The sequence below is a fragment of the Sander lucioperca genome, chromosome 6 (assembly GCF_008315115.2).
Source record: "Sander lucioperca isolate FBNREF2018 chromosome 6, SLUC_FBN_1.2, whole genome shotgun sequence".
NCBI lineage: Eukaryota > Metazoa > Chordata > Actinopteri > Perciformes > Percidae > Sander > Sander lucioperca.
Window position 1 is genome coordinate 9,742,513 of NC_050178.1, and position 16,193 is coordinate 9,758,705.

The window sequence follows — 16,193 nt, forward strand, 5'->3', positions numbered from 1 at the left end:
TTATACTGAAATTTTCCTTGTCAAAACAAAAACCTTGAAGAAATACAGCATCAAGTTAACACCAACATAGTCTATATTGACGACGTTTCATTTCCGGGATTGCTGTGATGCCGCCGGATGTCCATTACCTTCCTCTTTCTTTGTGTTGGCATTTTAAACTCCGGTGGATTTATGAGGACTATGGTTAACTGCTCCTCAGATCTCTGCAGGGTAAATCCAGACAGCTAGCTAGACTATCTGTCCAATCTGAGTTTTCTGTTGCACGGCTAAAACAACTTTTGAACGTACACATGTTCCACCAAAACAAGTTCCTTTCCGAGGCACCGTGGCTCCGTCCGGCGCTTAGCGATGCCCAAGACGATTGTAATTGGTTTAAAAAGAAATGCCAGTAAACCAGAGCACGTTTTTCTCCCATCCCGGAATGCTGTGTGGACTAGCCAGACCCTCCGCTGCAGCGCTGTAGAGGAAGATCTGGCAATGCGAGAATAACACCAATATTACAAACAATGAAATGAACAAACAATAAAATTCAACTTTATAATCTTTTGGAATTACAGTTGATCTAGCAGCCATGTACTCCTCCTTCTCATATCTGAGGAAAAACAAAATAAACAATAACAAAACTTAAATGAGGGGCAACTAAAACTGCTATAAAAAGAACACTTACATTTTTTTAAACAGTTCACGAAAGTTATATAATACAAGAAAGTTAAAATTGCTCTGATGAAGCTTTGCGTACAGCCAGTGCCTGCCAGTGATGGCAAATGTGCAAGTTGAATTAGCTCTCCCAACATTTGTCGACTCCCACCAGAGGTGATACGAGGTGACAGACATCCTCAAACTGCTGTGATTATTAGCTGCCAAAGCGTTTGGCACATTTTTAGCAGAAGAGCTTTAAGCTTTGAGAAAAACAGGAAATGAGAAAGTAATACGATAGAACAGTACTTCAATAGGCGTAAGATTTTGACTCATTGCCCTATCCTTGAAGAGCACCTGATTGTTTTACTTCAACATCACCAAACACCAAGTTTATTGACCCAGTGCAGCACTCCTTATTTTTTCCTCAGGTGTAAGATTTTGTTTTCAACTATTTTTCATCATCTGAGAACAAGATACACTACGTGTCATGGGATAAAAAATGATTACTGTAATAACTCATATAAATGCCAACATCAGTAACTATAAGTAGATAAAATGTACAATATTCTGCACTTAATGCACCCTCCACCATCTGAAACTCTCTCCCGGAGAATCTGTGATGCTACATCTATCTATCATCTATCTATCTATCTATCTATCTATCTATCTATTATTACTGGAATTCCTTTGCGTAAGATGTAGTTTTACATAATGTTTTGTACCGGTCATGATTGAAAATATTGTTAACAAACATGACTAATGTAAACACAACTTTTACATCATTACAAAACATGAATAACTTATTTTTAGTTAAGATCAATTTCTTGTTTTCAGTCCTTCGTTCTGAATTCTGGTGGATGGGCTGCCTTTTTTTAAATTACTTTTAGGTCACAAATATTCTCATTGTATATTGTTCAGCCTCATACATAACAGCTCTTCAGCTGGAAACCCACAATTAGCTGGTTTTTGTATAATCTGCCAACCCATCAAGGACATCATAGTCCTCAGTGGTAGCCATCAGCATCATCTTTTTGGTACCAGGTGTAAAATACAGTAATTTTATTGTTTGTCTTAAAGCTGACAAACATTGCTGAAAATGAAGGAAGAGTTACATGTTTTCATCTCATTGGGTCCTTTTGTCATAGCAAAGAAAATGAAGAATGTAATAACTCGGGAGAGCTGGGAAGTTATTACTGTACCATTAGAAGTAAACTTGAGAAAGGAGGAGGTCTGGTATTCCCCACTTTTTCAATCTCATACAGATGAAGTGATTTTGGGATTGCAGTGAAAGCAGAGGAGATTGCTTTCCGCATCTAACTGCTATCCACCATCACACACAGAACGAGGAAGGAAACAATGCACATAAACAAAGCTGATTTGAAAATGTCTTCATATTTGTTCCTCTGTCATATAGCCTCAGACAGTGATTATTCCAATAATCAATACTGCCTAAACTGAACAGTATGCAGTCTCACCCAGCACAAACCTTAAGACAAAATTAGACTTTCAGAGTCTTTTTTCCGAGCTGTAATTCCCTGAGCAATTTGGGCACTTTTGTGCTCTGCTTCTTTGTGCTTGGCATTATGTCATAAGCACATTTTAATGTTAATTGAACATTTAAAGCAGCCCTTACCCTCCCAATATCAGACATAAACACATGCCTGCACTTGATAGATAAAGCCTCTCACATTGCCTTCCAAGGAAACATCCAGACAGATGGAGTCAGTGGTCAACGGCATCAGAATTCCCATCCAGAATGTTTCTTTATCACCAGTTAGCTCACAGAGTCTTAAGAGGTGTAGACACACAGGCAGGAGACAGAAAGTTAAAAAAGGAGACATAGAAAGCAAAAACGGCCACAAGAGAGATGGAAACAGAAGGGGGATGGGACTTGTGAAGCAGCTAGAGAGAGTATGTTGAGAAAGGACTTCATTTTCTCCATAATAATTTTGTCCTTTTTTCTTGGGTCCCTCTGCTCATTAAGGCTGGAGAGCCACAAGGTCAACCTGTCTGAAGACATTGTTAAAACTAGAGTTTTGTGGCGCAACCCCTAATTATTTCCCCAGTCCATTACTGACCTTTGAACTATTGCATTGCTACTAAATCCCTATTGGACAAGTGACAACAGCTTTCTGACAATGCTAGGAGTTTGTGCCCGAGGATTAACCCCAGCTACTAAACTGCAAGAAATACACTAAATGTCAATTACCACACGTGTCTGTGCACTAAGTAAAGATTTTTTTTCGTTCAAGTATGAGTAGAATGCATGTTGATGACACCCAACCAATCAAACACAAATATACACACATGCACACACAGCATGTCTTCAAATTCATCCAATTAAAAGTAGCATCTGTTACTAATGTTACTAAGTGCATCTGTTCTTGCAGACAATTGTCATTGTTAAAGAGGAAACAACCTCTGTTCTGTATATGACTTGTCTCCCATCCAGAGAACACAGAACTCCCTGAGTACAGGGTATTTTAATCAGGTATTTTAACTGCACTGTCGCTAGCCGGGGTACTCGTACTTCTTGACAGTGTTCTCCATAAAAACATATCAGGGTAAGTTAGAGTGACATATAATTTTCGAGAACTGATAGCAAGTATGATATCACCTTGCAAAGCTGCTTTTTTGCCCAGACAGGTAAGTGGGGGAAAAAGAGCATCACCCTGAGGAAATATACCAAAGTAGCTGGAAAGTCTTTATCTCTTGCACTATTAGAGACATTTTCTACAGCATGACTTTTTCTCACCTGCTGTCTGGCAAACAAATGCACACTGTTTTGACTCCAAATGAGTCACATACTTGTTGCAACATTGTGAAGAGAGGTAAGTGTCACTTTTCAATTATTGAATTCACAGTTATAAAATGTAAAAGAAATGGATCTAAAGAGGATGGGGGGGGGATCCTATTTGCGGAATAAAATACATGGTTCTCATTAAACTGGGAGTCAAAATGAGATGACATTTGGTAAAGCAAGTTTTTTGAATGCACCACGGAGTGTTTAAAGTGCTCTGCTTGGATGAATTAGATGTTATTGTAGTTCAAAGCACATCTGTCAACAACGATAGGGAGACATAATAATGTGTAATCAGGGACCAGAGGCTGTGGTCTGGGTGATGTCTACTGCTAGTTTGTCTTGTTATAGAATTACTTACATGTCCTTACTGTCAGTGTTGTTGTAGAGGAGGAGAACATTGTGTTTTGTTTTTCTACATTTGGTAGGTTGACATTTATATGTCAATTAGTTGTCATCCATAGTATATAGAATGCTTGTGGGAAAAGTCTAGCGTTCAAGGCCACAGAGTTGCTCCCTTGCATTGTATTCGTCTCTGAATATTGTAAAGAGGAATGATTACATAGACACGGCCATCAAGGTTATGTAAATGTTGTTTGTTGTGTATTGATGTGCTTTAAAGAGTACCAGTCTTCACTGGGATAAATATCAAGTGAACTTTTTTTTTGGTTACTTTTTCACGTGTGCATTCATGATTCAAACTCCACTCAGTGTTTTTGATGAGACTTGATGCATTCACCACTGGAGTGCAGCATATTCATAATCGCATTATTTCACTGATTACCATTGCATATTTGATTGTTAAGAAACTTTGATAGGTGAAATTGTGCATCTTTCCAGTGTGTCGCAGTGTAAGACCTTCAAGATTATTATTATTAGCTAAAGGTGACATGCTGATTTACTCATTTAAATAACATGATGTTACAAAAACATGTCTTACAATTGTAAGTAATATTTTGTCCACCATAAAAAATATGCTAAAATTGCCAATAAGGTAAAACAAATGTAAGGATCAATTTGTATTACATATCTTTAAATGCAGATAATATGAATTAATGGAATTGACCAATTCAATTCAATTCAATTCAATTCTATTATATTTGTGTGTGTGTGTGTGTGTGTGTGTGTGTGTGTGTGTGTGTGTGTGTGTGTGTGTGTGTGTGTGTATTTTATTGTTTGACATTGTTCGTAGTTAGTTCATTAGTTAGCAGTAGTTGGAATCTATTAGCATGTGAACATAGTCATGTCAAACTACAATTTCTGCCTGGTCCCCTTCATTGACCATGCTGCATTTCTGCTGGGACCCTCCCGGGGCCAACTGGTAATGCCCCTAGATGCCCCATATGTGTAGAAATCAGTTGCAATGGTTTATCTATCCACCAGGAGGAGCAGTGATTATGGAAGCTGAAGCAGTTTAATGCGCCTGAAATCTGCTGTTCTTATCATATTTAATGTGTATGAGGGAATGTGCTTCCCACACAGAGCATACTTTTAATGATTATTATCATATCATAAGGTCATGGAAATATTGTGCTGAAGGCTTTTGTAAAACAGTGATACAGATTATTGTTTGTACACATAAAATATAGGTAGTGAGACTGCTGAAAGACACAAGCCTCTCTAGTTACTGATTATGTCTTCAATTCTTTCCATGAAAGCTTTGAAGAGATGTGTTATATAACAGAACTGCATGAAAATGAAAGCAATACGGGTGAGAAATGAATAATATAGAGTAAGAAATAGTAAGAAATAACTGTGACACTGACAACCAGCTGACTTTATCTGCAGTTGAACTGTATAACAGGCCAGGGAAAACTGACACGTTTTTTACACAAAACTTAACTGCATGATTTTAACTTTCTTCCCAGGATCAAACCTCTAATGCAGGGTATTGAATTAAAATTTAAAGAGGTCCAGTTACTAAAATATCCTTCCAGCAAAGGTCCGAACCTCGTAATGTCTACAATGTTACATTGTGAAATGTGTCTTCTTGACATCAGTGAAGTAAAAAATCGAGACTCTGAAGGAGAATGAGGAGATTAACAATTTTGCTGCCAGAATGGTCAAAACTTTCCAAATGTTCTCTAGCTGTCCTTGTAACAAGTTCATTCAATAGATCAGGTTTTTATGATGACTCTAAACGTCCATCATTGACACAAAACTTAAAGCTACATTGTGTAAGAATTTCTCCCATCTAGTGGTGAAATTGTATATGACAACCAACGGAATATTACTTTCTAGCCCCCAATGCCCCCCCCCCCCCCCATTCCGAGGGCGTTTAAACTCCTACGGTAGCCGAACCCGAAATTAGCGACGACTTCGTCTGTGAGTGTTCCTCCCAGTGTAATAATAGTTTTACGTTATTTTGGTACCATTTCATTGCTAACATCAGCTATCAGGTTCCCAAACATATGCAAGCTAATGTTAGTAAAGTATCAGTACTACTCATTATTCTGTATATTGTACGAGATTAATAGTGTAAGGCAATGTTTACAGCGTAGGAGAGAAGCAACGGTATGTGTTTTTAAAAATATTTCCCTGAGCAGTATGAACAATGTCAATGAAACCGAAATTAGCTCTTAGTATGAGTTAGTTTACACGCAGCTGTTCTAGCTGTAGCTAGTCTGTGTTACAACTCCATTACGTGAGTTGTGTGCCAGGGAAATCACGACACATATGATTACGTTTATGTTACAAGGTAGACAATCATTTTTCATCGTTGACGCGAGGAAAAGTATCCTAGACGTCGTTCTAGCGTTATGCACAACCATGCTATAGTTAGTCAAGTAACTATACAACTTTGAATTTACACAAACAGGCAGAATTATCTGTCGAGAAGAAAGCAGACGACGTCGGCATCCCTTTTAAAATCCTTGCTCCTTATGATCTCTTTCCATCTTGGAAAAGCCACTCCAATATTAACTTTGGTCTTGTTGCTTTGCCTGTCGCGTTGTCGTTTTAATTCTCTTTTTAACTTCCTTGGTTAAATGTCCTCGAGAATATAGGCGCAAAATCCCTCCATCTTCAACAGGCTTTCAAATCTGCCGGCAGTAGCAAGTAATCTTCTCCCCCTCCCTCCCTGGCGTTCGTCACAGTCAGTGCCACTGAGTGAAAAGCGCAAAATACAGAGGTATGTCCCACTTTGGCTAATGTATTTTAAAGATGGAGGCGCAAAATGGTCATTCGCGCGAGTCGCTCCTATGTATTCTGAATGGCAGATTCTACGCGTACGAGAATATTTTGATTAGTTGGTGGAAGTAATTACACATGAATGAGCACATATTTGGGGGTGGCAGTAGCTCAGTCCGTAGGGACTTGGGTTGGGAACCGGAGGTAGTAGGGACCAAAGTATAGAGTGTGGATTGGTAGCTGCCACACTCTATACTAGAGTGTATAGCTAGAGATGCCAGTTCAACTCCTGGGCACTGCCAGGTGCTCTTGAGCAAGGCACCATCCCCCCCCCCCCCCCCAAGCGCTCAGGGTGCTGGTCCAGCACTGGCAGCCCACTCACTCTAACATCTCTCCATTTGTGCATGAATAGGTCCTGAGCATGTGTGTTTATTTCAGGCCTGTGTGTACTGATTTCTAACAAACAGAGTGTAAATTGTAATTTCCCCACTGGGGATCAATAAACAGTATAAATTATAAATAAATTATTAAATATTTGTGAAAGAACAAAGGGGTTTTTGCTAAGAATCAACTCAAAAAATTACACAATGGAGCTTTAGTCTTATGTCATTGTTCGACCACAACAAAGCTCCCCGAGGATTATGAATCTGGATCAGGTTTGATTGAAACGTTAATTTTCCACATAAAAAACTAATGCCATTGCTGGTAAAATTATGTTTTCATGCAATCATCTTTATGATTGATATGATATTCATGAAACATCAGTTAGTGTGTTTAGCATTTTTCATAAATCGTTTTCAGAGAGCATGTCTCAGTTAGTGTTTAGATGAAAGTCCAGTTGGGATTTTATGTATTAGTTTGGTGTCATACTGTAGGTGTAGCGAGATTGTTGTTTGCATTCATTTTGTCCTTCAGCGTTTTTTTTTGTCATGGAAATGAATGCAAAGCAGCCGGCACAGCACAGAGAAAACCTATGCATTTAGAAGTATGTTTTGATTATCCCTGGTGTATCAGACGAGTGTATTCCCAGTTGCTAAATCTGTTTAATCTTGATAGTGGTGAAAATTATTTTCCATATTTGTTGTCTGTATATTGTAATGGGAATTAGTGACTGTTACTGTATATGGGGATCAGCACCTGAAATTTGTTTATTTTTTTGTGAAAAACTTTGTCTTTGATAAAGGGTAATTGTGTTTATTTTCCTTTCTGTGTGTACCATATAATTTGGCTAATACATGTAAATATATATATATATATATATATATATATATATATATATATATATATATATATATATATATATATATATATATACACACAAATATATATATTTTTTGTTCAATTATTTATTGTATTCAGAGGGTACTGAAATGTGTGTTTTTTTTGGGGGGTTTTTTTACAAAGCATTTGCAGCTGTCAAACACATAAATCAAACTGTTATGAATAGATTTTGGATGTACACTGGTGAATCTGTGTAATATTGGCACAATGCAACTGAAGAAAAATGACCATAATACTTTGTAGCGTCTGTGCCTACGTGGCAGGGCCTCTGGCTCAGTAAAGAGACCAGAAGCAGACACTGTTGAGTACATTTGTATCCTCAATTTCCCCTCCTGACAAAAGTGACATTTTAAACCAAACTGTTCCCTCCAGCAAAAAAAGATGAGCAATTTGGTCAGAAAGAGCATGAGACTCCTGAAAGGCACACACCCACACACATAGAAGCACGCACGTGCATGCAAAGACATGCACACACACTCTCATATCCTCTATCTGTCTTCCCTGTAGTTATGTCAGTATAATGCAGTGCTAGAGCGATCTACTATACAGTCGTTCTGAAAGATTCGCAACAGCTGGTGAGTGGCGCGCAGATGCAGAGCATGCCAATAATCTGTTGAAATCCTTTTATTGTTCTGCTGTATCTGAAGACAGATTTAGAACGGCGCTACTTGGTCCAGATGAATGAACCTGTCGCACTGAATAACTCTTTTTTTCCCATGGAGGGAGTTTGGGATGGGTAGAGGCGGGGCATTCTCATATTGTTTCATCTGTTTTCAATTTCTGGGAATTGAAATGTAAAATGTGTAACATCTGATGATTGCTGGTTTTCATTCTGGCACAGCAGGGACAGCAGCATAATGTGAAGACGAAATTAGAAGAAGAGAGGAGATATCTAGCACTGGTGGAGCTCTCTGCTTTTTGCCAGAGCAGCAAGAACATAAATGCGCAGTCAATTAAAGCCCTGCATTCATGTGTGGATTATGCTATTAGTTGAGACCAGCATTCTCATTAGCTCCTGTGCCACTGTTGGGCAGAACTGTGTGGTGAGATAGAGAGAGAGAGAGCTTGAGAATTTGCCCGCAAAAGTCAGTTGATTATAGGTTATCTGGCTGTGTCTGGTTAACCTTTCTTGTCTTTTTCTTCTATCCGACTTGTGGCCCATAGACACACTGTGCCTCTGAGTTCACCCGCAAGTTTCTTACTTTTTAAAGCCTGATGTTTACCCTTGACATCATCTTGTGATAAGGTTGCTGGAGCAAGAAAAAACAAATGTGGTCAACAAAGAGGAAACTGGGTGGAGCTGAGGTGGGGCAAGAAAGCAGCAATTACCACAGCTGAGTGTGGAGGAGATTTATCAATTAAAGCAAACACGCCTCCAAACATGTCACCCTTTAAGCCGTAATGTCCTCTTTATGGAACAGTAATTTCTGTGCAGACATAAATTAGAGGTGAAGTAAATATTGAGACCCAAAGGAATAAAAGACTGACTTTGTAGAGGGAAGTTGAGGGTATTTATTAAAGACCTTAGTCCAGTCTTCAGGGCCAGTAGAAGACCAAGTGACAATTAGGAGTAGGCAAATTATTTGCAGAAGAGTGTAAGTTGTTTATTGCAATACATATTGGCATATTTACTGTGGCAAAAACAGAGGTATTGTGAGGTCTACCAACAGGCAGCGTTTGTGAATTATTTAATCTTGAAGGCAATCTTACTTTAACCATAAGATTTCCCTAAACTTAACCGAGTAGTTTCCCAAATGTATCCGTGCATGTGTGATAGGGATAGCAGATCAAAAAAATGCTTTTTTGTATGAGGGCTTGTTGTATGAACTCTTTTTGTCTGTTTGGGCATTTAGCACAGACTTCCCAAGGTTAAAATTGTAGCAAACACTGCATAGAAACTTTTAGTGCAAAGTCAACAAATATTTAATTTGTTTATTATTATTTATTTAAGGTAGCCTTCAGTTGGATTTAGTAGACTCACAGTGAGTTTGTGAGACTTTCACTAAATAGCAATAGTTAGTTACTAGTAATAATAACAGTCTATCCACTTAAATTCCAAATGCTAACCTCAACAATCAGCCAAACTGCATAACTTCAAACATTCTGCATTCAGGCTGTTACTGAATGTTACGAAGACTATCGCGCATTTACATAGGTCTATTAAGTTTTTTGTCAAGTATCCTATACAGTAGGCTTACATTATGAAAAGGACCTGGCGACGTAGATTCACATAACCATAGTAACTCACTGTGCCTGCCTGCACAAGGCGAGAGAGGAGAGGGACGCTGCTCTGCTCTGCTCACAGTGACATGTTGGATGTCATCCATGTCCCCAAAATTACGATGAGTTTATATCACATCATTATATAAGAAAGCCTACCTTGGACAAAAAACAAATCACAGGTAACACAGTAAGGCAGCGTTACTTTGATTAGTAACTGTAAAATAATTACTGTTTTGGAAATTTTAATCCCTTACACTACTCGTTACTGTGGAAAGTAATAATATTTTACAGTAATATATTATTAAAGCTACATTGTGTAAGAATTTCTCCCATCTAGCTGTGAAATTGTATATGACAACCAACTGAATATTACTTTCTAGCCCCTCCCATTCCGAGCGCATTTTAACTCCTACTGTGGCTGTATTATTCCAAGAAGTACAACTTTGTCCGTGAGTGTCCGTGAGTGTTCCTTCCAGTGTAATAATAGTTTTACGTTAGTTTGGTACCATTTCATTGCTAACATCAGCTATCAGGTTCCCAAACATACTCTTTACGTGAGTTGTGTGCCAGGGAAATCACGACACATGATTACGTTTATGTTACAAGGTAGACAATCATTTTTCATCATTGACGCGAGTAAAAGTATCCTAGACGTCGTGCTAACGTTATGCGCAACCATGCTATAGTAAGCCAAGCAACTATAAAACTTTGAATTTACACAAACAGGCAGAATTACCTGTCGAGAAGAAAGCAAGCAACGTCGGCGTCCCTTTTAAAATCCTTACTCCTAATTTTAACTTCCTTGGCGACTCTGTTACATGTCCTCGAAAATAGGCGCAATCCTCCATCTTCAACAGGCTTTCAAATCTGCCAGCAGTGAGTCAGGAGTAATTTTCTCCCCCTTCCATTCTACGCTTACGAGAATACTTTGATTAGTTGGTGGAAGTAATTACACATGAATGAGCGCATATTTGTGAAAGAACCAAGGGGTTTTTGCTAAGAATCAACTCAAAAAATAACACACTGGAGGTTTAAGTAATGCGTTACTGCCCAACACTGCCTACCAGTGCTAATTTAGTTCCCACATGTATACGCATCAGTTATTTCACAAAGTGAAGATACTTAATTGTACTTAACTATCTGCATATATTTACATAATTACAACAATTTAAATTAATTCACTGGAGCTGTTTTTACTGCAAGAATGTTTGTGTGTTTTTCCATCATTGGATCAATTTCAGTAGCTGCATGTTGTTACATTTTGTGTAGGGTGCATTAACGCGGTGGTGACAGCTGTGTATACTGATTTATTCATAAGCTATGTACTCTAATTAACCAGGATATCCAGACCAACACTTTAAGCAACCAGATCACTCATTTAAAACAGAGATAATGCTCTCTCTCTCTCTCTCTCTCTCTCTCTCTCTCTCTCTCTCTCTCTCTCTCAATCTCTCTAACTCACCTCTTACACACACGCACACACTCGGGGCCTCAGGCTCTGACCTGTACATAGTGTTTTATGAGTAAAATGGAAACTCCAACAGACATTATCATATGATTACGAATGGGAATTAAGATTCAAGGAGAAATCAAGTTAATTTGAAGTGGGTTTTGATTTTACTAATTATATAATATTCTCCACTCCCACATTTACATTCTGGCCCATTAAGATAAATGTCTTGAGCATTGTGCATTGTGCTGTTATTCCTTGTGTGTTATCTAGTTGAAAATGGCACAAGAAACAAAATTACACCACTACATTGCAATTGTGTCGTTATCATCGTGCTGAGGTGTGCCTCTTGCACTCAGGCTATTAAACAGCTATATACTGTTGTGTCATTATAAAAGAGTGAGGACCTAGACAGAAAAATGTCGTCTCTGGTTCCATTTGTTATGTCACTCACTGGTGCCATAAAGTGTTATTTAGGTAATGGGTGCAATTTGAGGAGACATTAGATTAAAACCTTTCAGCACTTATCCACACTGCCAAACCAACTCTCTGCTTTCTTGTGGTAAATCGCATCCATCTGAGTCTGGTCTTGCTCATACTACTAACATCTCTGTGATTTGCCCTCTGGTTGATTCAGTAGCACACAATAGACTATTCAGGTTGCAGGTTAGGCCTTTAGCAGGTGAAGGACTTAACAGATGTATTTTTTTAATGCAAGTTTACCAACTCCCACATACAGTAAGTCTAAAAGGAAGCTAAAGTTTCCCAGTTATTATGGTCTTATGTGATAGTCTGCTTGCAGTCATGTATTCCCAGTCATCAGTAGTTTCCTAGTCTTTGTTGTAGCTGCATTTACTTTTCTTTGTGGTAGTTTCCATCCGCCTAAATCTGCATAGCTTGTGCCTTTATAGTGACTCGCAATTTTCCCCGTTGGGCATAGTGTAGCAAAGACGGTGACAGGTTAACTTGCACTTGACCCACGTGTACTCAGTTTGATTGACATCAAACACATCTCTGTGCTGACAGCCTTCCCTGCTTTCTTCACAGCCCTTCAATAAAGGCCAGATTTTAGAAAAGTGACTGTCCTGTAGTGGTTAAACTTTTGAAATCTAGAACGGGACATCGTCTCAATATGTGGGTTGCGGAACAGGGGATAAAAATGCATAAAGCGGGACACCTGGTCACCCTACAAGAAGAGCATTAAGGGTCTTGCCCACGGACTCTTAGACCTTGTCTACACTAACCTCTTGTGTCAAAATAGGTATGTTAGCAGCAGCTGCTGTCCTCTGTTAATCTGCACTGGATCTGGTACCCCTACTTTATCCAACCACTATACTTACTGTCATTTGTTGTAAATGTTTTTGCAAATGCAGCTGTCACAGAATGTCATGCAAACACCCATCTGCCACAGCTTTTTACGCTATTAAAATGTGTCTAGACAGATGTCGTTGATGAGTTTTCTTTCTGTCACTCTTGTAGATAACCACACCATGGTGTCCCACTCAGCAGTGAGTATTCGGATTTTGGATGTAAATGACAATCCTCCTGAACTGGCCACACCATACGAAGCTTCTGTATGTGAAGATGCTAAACCAGGCCAGGTAAGAAATTTCCTGATTCAAAATTTCAATCAGATCATTTCATATGTATTTTCACAGTAATAATTTAATCTGGGCATTTATAAAGTCCTAATGAGATGGACAAAACTTGATATATGTTTACGGAGCAACAAGTTAAAGATTAATGTTGTGCTGATCGAGTTATTGTAGCTTCACAGATTGATCCTCCATTTCATTAGTGTTGATGATAATGAAGGCAGGAGTTAGGACACTTAAAAACAGTGTTGTGGCAAAGCAATAATACATTTTAATAATAAGATCATACGAAAAAAAATTATTGTTTCAATGCCACAAAGAAACTTACTGTGGGTAATTCAGTTTGAAAGACAGCACCAAAACTAGTGCACAGCCCACACAATATTCAGCAGAACATATTTATTAATGTCCAAAACTCAAAGCTAGCTATTGATGAGAAGTGAGCTGAAGTGTACACATTAGTCACTAATAGTACTGTAGGAAGAAGTAAATGAATTTAAACAAGAAATTCATAAATTAAACGATATATATGTAATATCACAAAAATATGGAAGTGTGATAACTCCATTTAAATCAGTTCAAGCATGGCATCACACATCATGAAAGTAAAAATACACAGAGAAACAATTATTTATATTCTTAATTTTACCTGTTCTCTATTCCAAAAAGACATGTTGTTAAAGCCGGTTTATTTTAAGTGGGTCAGCCAGGCAGAATAGAAGCAAAGACAGCGTTCACCTTCGTAGTATGTGTAGTACCTTCCTTCTGTCTGCTTTCTTCTTGATTTAGACATTAACATCAAGTTTCGCAGGAGTTACATATACTATGACGGAACATGAAAGCGATACAGCTATTCTGTGCTGTGTGATGTATTGCAAGAGACTAATTTACAGTAATACATAGTATGTGAAATATGTGAAAAGACTGATTAGTAAATTAGAGGATTTCAACGATGTGGGACAAACGAAACATTGACATTGAGTCTGAGCACTTTTAACATACAAACAGTAAGATAAACGTGCATTGTCATTAAAATGTAAAAGCCATAAACTGGCAAAGGACAGAACTGCCAGAAAGCAGAAGGGTTTGAAGATACTAGGTAAGTTAAGATGATAGGTGGAGAAGGTAAGAAAGATGTCACGAGTAAAGGAAGAATACACCTATACATCAGTATCACAAGTTAACATTGTGATATCTGGTGGCCTTTAGCTCACCCTGTAAGAGTGTTCGCCCTATGTTTGCTGAGTCCTGCAGCAGCCCGGGTTCAACTCCGACCTGCAGCCTTTGCTGCGTGTCATCCCCCATCTCTCTCCCCCTTTCATGTCTATTCCCTGTTACTACAATAAAAGGGAAAAGCCCCAAAAAATAATCTTTAAAAAAACATTGTGATATCTGTGTCAGTGCATCGATACAACAAAGCAAAATACCATATCATGTATTTCTATGACTGCCTCATTATTTCCATACATATGGTTTGGATTGTTTTCAATTGCACAATATGATTTATCAGACACTTCTTACAAAAGACAATTTATGAATCAGCTTTTGGGCAAAGAAAAGGGCAGAAAAATGTAATTGTGCTTATGATGGTTCTCTATTTTATTTTCACACAAGTGATACAGCTGCAAACATGTGACAAAATTAAATGTTGCATCATTATCTAGCACCAATCCAACAGTGGGAGTCTTGAAAAATCAAGACAAATTCAATCCAGGTCTTTCCACTGATCACCATTATAAATGGACACAGTCATTAGGGTGTTTTATTCTCCTTACACAGTCAACAGGCTTTGGGCTGAGTTAAACCCAATTATCATTTGCAGAGCAGAGGAATAATTAAAAAAGCAAAGCTTTAAAATGGGGCCTCCATGCTGGAAGTTGCATTTACATGTCTAATGAGGCTCAGGCCTCTCCTCCACTTGATCCACAGACTCTTAACCACTTATAGCCCCCCTGTGCCTCTGCAACGCCACCCGCCTGCGCCATTCTAGAACGTTGTCTGGTCTGATCTCCCTCACTCCCACCTCGCTCCCTCTCCCATCTGCGAGAGACCACATTAACCTTCAGCTCCTAATCACACAGGGATGATTAGTCTTCCAGCAAAAAGATCATTGCTGGCTCCCAGTATTGTAAAAGAAAAGGTTTTTAATGCTCTCATTAGAGAAAAATGCAGCAAAATATTTCACACTGTAATTACAAGCCAAAGGAAGGGATTTCAAAGTACGTAGAAGAGAATATGACATTCAGCTTCATTGTCATATCTATCTATCTATCTATCTATCTATCTATCTATCTCTATGTTTTTTTCTGTATTTATGACAGTCCAGGAGCCCTCACATGACAGGAACATCTGACAATATCTTCTTTGTGATTTTTGTATCCCAGTTTTTTGTCTCTTTGTGTAGGTTGTGTGGAGCTCTGTTGGAGTCTGCTGCCGAGATTGAATGAAAATGTGTTAGCCTGACCCTGGGTCAAAGCTTTCTCATTCTCATTTTCAGCCTCAGGGGTAACCACTGGGGGCATGGGGGAAACAATTTTCTCCTCCATGTTATTTTCAGAATAATATTTTAAAAAGACTACTAGTTGTTGTCGAAAGACGAAGTTGAAGAAAATGTTTTGGGTCCGTGGAGTCGCTGTGTCTGTGCTGGTGCCGAGAGCTGGTGTTTGTAGCATTTCTTTTCTCATTAATGGCAAGGATACAGCCTTTATATTGTTGGCCTTCCAACTTGTAGAAAGAAATGAATGAGAAAATCACATGAATGAATTACTTTATCATATATATATATATATATATATATATACACCTTTCCAGTGAAGCGAGACCAATAAAAGTTTAGGGAATGACAGGATAAACTGTCCTGAACCAAAAAATTGCCTTGCAAACAGAAGCCAGTTTAATGCTTCTGAATTTCTGCCCATCAATAAGTGAGATTTTGATTAACAATACTCAGAGAAAATCAGAGGTGCTGGCACTCTACCTTCATCTAAAACCCTTTGGTCTCTTGAGAGGTAATCGAGTTGTTTGGCAACTGCCCCATCAGTGCAATTTGGCCACATCTTATATTCAAGCTAGCTCT

The 16,193-nt window shown here is 38.5% G+C and overlaps 1 protein-coding gene across 1 annotated transcript in view; it reads left to right on the top strand.

The window, feature by feature from the left end:
• The window catches only part of LOC116051403 (cadherin-22), a 108,270-nt gene that overhangs the window by 65,925 nt on the left and 26,152 nt on the right, over positions 1–16,193 (top strand). Inside the window, exon 9 of the mRNA XM_031301804.2 lies at positions 13,002–13,123. Within this exon, the coding sequence (XP_031157664.1) occupies positions 13,002–13,123 (122 nt within the window). The remainder of the gene's footprint in view (positions 1–13,001; positions 13,124–16,193) is intronic.